Source organism: Hypomesus nipponensis, chromosome 8, assembly GCF_054491055.1.
Source record: "Hypomesus nipponensis isolate SF chromosome 8, ASM5449105v1, whole genome shotgun sequence".
In the NCBI taxonomy this organism is placed as follows: domain Eukaryota; kingdom Metazoa; phylum Chordata; class Actinopteri; order Osmeriformes; family Osmeridae; genus Hypomesus; species Hypomesus nipponensis.
This window is the reverse complement of record NC_140368.1, coordinates 6,678,872-6,684,871: the sequence shown is the minus strand read 5'-3', so window position 1 is coordinate 6,684,871 and position 6,000 is coordinate 6,678,872. Positions and strand designations below refer to the sequence as shown.

Below are 6,000 nucleotides of genomic sequence, written 5' to 3'. Positions count from 1 at the left end.
TAGGATCTACTTTGCGGAGTATTACACAGAAATGTTGAGGCAAATTTATTGTTTTTACATTGTTTTTTCTCACTTTTGAAAGCTTGTTTTCTTGCTTTTTGCAGAAGGTGATTAATTTACATAACCATACTGTATTTGTAAACATAACTTTTAGTATGGATGCATTTGTATAACACAGACTGTACAATCCAACCAACCAAACATAAGCGTGTAGATAAAACCTGCTTGTTCATAGAGAAGGTACAATTATGAAAAGATTGATACAAAAAATGATATCAGAATCCGGGCATTCAAAGTATTTTTTTGTTTTCTTGCTTTTTCTAATGTGCTAATAAATGATGTAGCATTCAATGAATACAGCATATAATGAATCAAGAGAAGGGGAAAAAAGTAAAAATTTGTCAAGACCACAACTTTCTTCTAGGTTTTTAATCTACACCCTTCGCTCACCGCGACTCTCATCATGTGATTCACTTGCAGTGTTGCATGTGGGTTGTTTTTTCCTGCACAAGCATGGCGTCTTTAAAACTGTGTCTTGGAAGTCATGGCTTGAATCCGCTCTTGGGTGTTGAAGGCAAGATTTGTTTCTCCACTGTTGGAACCAAATCTAACTCCCCCCCCCATACGCACACACACAGGCATACATTTTACAATTGCACACACACAAGCACACACACCTTTCTATATCCATTTTCAGGAGAATCCTAATGCACTGACACCAGCTAAGGATGTTTTGCTTTACAATCTGCTTAGCAATGATTTATTGATTGCGCCTTCCTCCTCATAGAAGATGTTCAATCCTTTTTGGGAAATCAGATTTTCACACCTTTTGTGTGTGTGTGTGTGTGTGTGTGTGTGTATGTGCAAGTCTCTGGAGACAGCTGGAGGAAGTTGTCTTTGAGTAGAGACACCCCAGATAAACCTTGCCCTGTGTATGTGCATGTATGTGTATCTGCGTGTCTAATTTTATCTCGCACTTTCAGTTCTCTCTCTTAGTCTCAGGGAGATTTTGATTAAATTGCTTCTTTTAATACCTGCTTTTGATAGCCCCCTGACCCAGTGTCTGTCCTTTTGGGTCTCGAGGAAGTAGAGAAACTTCCAACGGTGCAGCTGTTGGTCATATTAAAGACCAATGGGAAGAAAATGCTTACAAATTCATGTCTGGACACCCATCGCTAATATATAAGCTTTAGAAAGAGTTATATTCTGTTATTCTTGTTATTTCTGTTATTCTTGGATAGATGATTTTGGTATGATTCTGTATTATAAACTCACACAATGACATACCAGACAATGAATACAATTCTAAAAGTTAAAGTTTACTGATAGTCTCTAACGGCTAAATATGTCAAATATGTTTTATTTCAATATATAATATATTTAATATGATGTGTTTGCATGGCTTGTGGCATGCATTTCATTTCCTCAGTTAAGCAGAGGGGTTGAAGAAATGAGGAAATGACTAACCTTCCACCACTTAGTGCTCTATGGTCTCTGAGCCTGCAGACACTCAAACAGCTGCAGCATCCTTCTCTTGAGGCTTCACGGTTATGCAGGACAGTTTGTTTTCTTGCCCTAAGGGGGAGACAAATCATCATCTCTCTCACCATACAGCAGACCAAAGGAGCTGGAGAGCTGTGCTGAGGCATCGCTCTCTTGGGCTTGGAGCAGGCCATCAGAGGGATGGTCCTTGTCTTATCATTGTCCTGTCAGTATCAAGTCACGTCTCTCATTTTGGCTCGTGATAATACAATTGACACCATGATATTTCTGCAGTGGCTGTAGCTGTCTGTAGCAAACTGCTAGAGCAGAATTCTAAACATTTAAGTGACAGTTTCTTTTAAACACAGACCAGCAGACCAGAGTCGTGCTTTGCAGGACCCCCGTGTAGATGCAACTTATGGGATAGCGCCGGTAAAAACATTAGTTATTAGCATGGATGTCTGATGAGCACTGAAGATCCTGTGCTGGCCACTGAATCTATGGCCGCTGGGGGTAAGGGCTGACAAAGAGAAGTGGGGGGCAGTCAAGTGCTTTTCCCTGTTTCTGCACTGTGGCCAGGGAAAGAAGGTGACCTCCCCAACCCCTCCTCCTCAACACCCTCCTCTTCTCACCCTAGTCTACCCCAAATACCAACCTCACCCCCACTGTTTTATCTCTCTGTCTTTCTCCATCTCCCTTACACACACACACACACACACACTGTAGCGATCTCCCTGTTATAAATCTGTTCATTCTAACTAAAACACTGTACGTAGCAGAACCCCCTTTTCAATAAGGTAATTAACAGCTGTGGAGAAAAGAAGGACATGGCCATCGTCCTGGCGACAGCCTGTCCTCCTCCTCCTCCAGCCTCCAAGGCCAGTGGCAGATTAGAGCTCTGATCTCATTCCCAGCACTTGTTTGGAGACTGTCAGGAAGAGAAATGCCAGCATTAGAGAGCCACCCTCCTGATATGATGAAATAAGGAGAAAAGAGGGAAGAAAGAAAGAAAAGGAAGGATGGACAGAGGAGGACCCTGCCCTCTCTAAAGTGTCAGTTGTTTCTTATTCTATTTATTCTGTTTTTCATCAGAGCTTGTGAAGGGTAGGGATGGGGGGGATGGGGTGCATTCCCCTTTTCTCTCCTTTATTTTTCCTCCCACCTACCAGAGAGAGGCACGGTTCCTATTTTTTTGTTTCATTATATATGTCTTGCAAACTCTCATGCCCCAGTGAAAATTACATTGTGAAACGGGAGACATTTTCAGCGCCGGCCATGCTGCTGTTCCTTTGAGCTTTCAAACAGCCAACAGACTGTGAAGAATAAATAATAAAAAAGTATTGATTATTTTGATGACTGCAAGATTCAATTAGGTATTAATTTTGCCCTCCAGTGGACCTATCAAGCGACTCAAAGCAGGGGGAGGGGGAGGTGAGGGGGTGAGGAAGGGGGGACTGGATGCATGCAGAGTGAGGCTTGGCTCAGACAGAGGGGAAAATGTGTTTACCTCTCCAGGCAGAGAGATGCATTGATGCGCAGAATCCCATATTTAAGTGCTCCACAAATGAAGGCCTGATGACGGGTCACATTGTTACCAGGGATATGAGTATTGACCAGCCCCACTCGCCTTTAGATGACAGCTTAAACTATCTCTATTGATTAACATTTTCATAGATTATCGTGTGTCATATCAGAGCACCCTGATTCCCCTGATGAGCACATTAAAGAGGGCTCTGGGGGGGGGGGGGCACATCGACTTGACTCTCCCCACCCCACCCCCAGCCGCCAGTGTGAGTGGGAATCTTTGATGGTCAGAGGGGCAGTACCTCACCCCACTTACCCACCCCTCTTCCTCTCTCTTTCTCTTTCATATTCTTCACCCGTTTTGCTACCTCTACATATGCTCTGGTCCCTTGTCTTCCTTTCAGAGCAGTCGGAGATGACTGCTGGTCTATAAACAAGGAGGCGTGAAAGGGACCGAGGTTCAACCCCCTGTGCTCCGGCTGATCTTTGTGTTTGTCTCACAGCCAGAGGGAGGGAGGGAGGGGGGACCCTGTCTGAGGAACTCTCCAGTGAGGAGACACAAGCGGGAAGAGACACAGGCGAGAGGAGGAGGAGGAGTGTAGAGATAGAGAGAGGGAGGGAGAAAAGGAGAAAGGTAAAAAAGAAAAAGCGAGAGAGAGAGAGAAAAGACAGAGAGAGAGAGAGAGAGAGAGAGAGAGAGAGAGAGAGAGAGAGAGAGAGAGAATGAGAGAGAGAGAGAGAGAGAGAGAGAGAGAGAGAGAGAGAGAGAGAGAGAGAGAGAGAGAGAGTAGAGGTGACATCTCCAGTGCTTGTCTTGGGAGGCAACCTCAGGCTTGAACCTGCAGTGGCTATTCTGATGCATCAAGGTTGAAGAGACTGTCTCTGGTTTTGTAGCATGCATGCACAACATAGCTGCTCCCTGGTCTGTGACAAACATGCAGTAGTTGGACTCCACTCTGTGGCGGGCATGTTATAGCAGGTTTTTCTATCTAACTCTTGGACATTCTGAAGAACATTTTGAACCCTTTTTTGGACATTTTCTGGAGCATTGTTCAGGTGAGTTTTTGGGTTTGTGTATATTATGAAATAAAAGACGTTACATGTGGAGAGTTTTACCTGTCATCATGGCATTACTTTTGAGAACAATACTGAAGGTGTAATGAAACAGAGTAGCAGTCATTACCCAACAATTTCTATGATTCGTTTTGTTAGCAATTGGAAATGATTGAAAATGCTTTTCTATCAAATGTAACAGTTTTGGGGGCACAAACGATGCTGAACAGATTGAAACAGGCCTTGACTTTTTTACTTCTGATCACTTGTATAATCTTACACTTCCCACTCTTTGAAGTAATACCAACCTTGTTCAGCTGCTACCACATATTATTTGAATAATGAATGCGATATTTAAATATTTTACATGATTTTATTATTTAATTCATCATTTTACTTAGATATTTTTGCAAGTTGCAAATTTGAATTCCTGGGGTAATCCCTGCGCTGTGTATGAAAGTGTGACATGTGCTGTGTGTACAGATGGGTCTTTTGAGCAGTGTGGATCACCTCTAAGGCTGTAGGCTATAATGGCAAAGCCAGGCGATCCCTAACAACTCCTCACCAGGCAGCAGCCTCAGATAAAGGAGAGAGAGCGGGGGAGAGAGAGAGAGGAGGAGGGGAGGGGAGGGATAGAGGGAGAGTGATGAGTGAGCTATAGAAAGGGAGAGCAGGGGTAGAGGGAGAGGTAAGGGGTTACAGACAGACAGAGATAGAGAGATATTGAGAGATAAAGGGAGAGAGAGGAGGCAGTGTGAGTGAGACGGAGAAGCAGCATCTAAGCAGGTTGTTTTTGTATTTCCCACCTGGGCTCTGGCAGGCAGCTCCGCTCCAGGATCCGATGATTACAGGGCAGCTGAGCAAGCCGCTGCTCTCCCTGCGCAGCGAGATGAGCGCGGCGGAACTCCGGGCGGACGACAAAGCGCCGGCGTCTCCGGACAGTGAGCTGAACGACGACCCCCTTCTCCTGTCCTCTGACGCCAACGACAGAGTGGACACTCCCAACAAGCTGTACGGTGAGTCGGCCAAACACCTCTCCATCTCACCGTCTTTCTGTCTCTCTGTCTTTGTGCAGCTGGTCAGGGGCTTGACAGGCGAGGCAGATGCCTCTGTTCTGGGTGCCTCCTGGAGGGGGGCTCCACAGTAACTTATGTATGGTTGAAAGTGTCAGAGAAGTGAGCAGACAGACATCAAACTAAGTTGAAGAGCAGAGAGGAACTGAATACAACAGGACTGACAGAGATGTGGAGGATGGTAATTCATGAAACGAGTGCTCAAAACAGCTTTTAGTTAGCAGGATACTTTTTGGTGTCCCACTATGATAATTTATTACAATTATTTAAAATATGTAAAACTACTTTTTTGTAAAACTAAGTCCTTTACAGATTTATGTTTTATTTCAATGGTTATGTTGATCAATTAAAAGATTAATACAATTGGAAGATAAGCCTGTTTTTGGTATGAGTGGAAATCAGTCAAGAGAACACACAACAAATCAGTTAATTGCATGAGTAAATTGTTCCTTAAGACATAAAAATGACAGATTACTGTTTGGATTGTTTACAAAGAGTGGTGTAGTGGATGCAATCATTTCAGAAATGTTTCCAAAACCTAAATGTTGTTTTATCTAACTGCAAGAATCATTATTTGCCAGGAGAGATGTGGTGTGGGCCTCCTTTAGGCTGCTCATTCTTTCATACTTCCTACCACCATAAAACTCCTAGTGAATTCAGACAGCATAGCATATCTGTAATGAACATTACATTTTTATTAGTAAATGATATACAACTATATTTAGCATTTTATTGTTGTTTATTTTAATACAATAATGTTTTGTATAGTACAGTAAATTAATTAATTGAAAAAAGAAGTAAATTTGTCAGGTGTCTGCACTGAGACACCTTTTCTCAAATGCTTATAATTTCTTATACATTTAAACAG

General features: G+C 43.1%; 1 protein-coding gene across 2 annotated transcripts in view; it reads left to right on the top strand.

Moving 5' to 3' along the window:
• Positions 1 to 4,894: 4,894 nt before the first annotated feature.
• Positions 4,895 to 6,000, top strand: part of pou6f2 (POU class 6 homeobox 2) — a 60,496-nt gene continuing 59,390 nt past the window's right edge. Inside the window, exon 1 of one of the 2 annotated variants that reach the window (XM_084703621.1) lies at positions 4,895 to 5,075. In XM_084703621.1, the coding sequence (XP_084559747.1) occupies positions 4,901 to 5,075 (175 nt within the window). In that variant the 5' untranslated portion in view covers positions 4,895 to 4,900. The remainder of the gene's footprint in view (positions 5,076 to 6,000) is intronic. The other variant, XM_084703620.1, reaches the window with a different exon arrangement.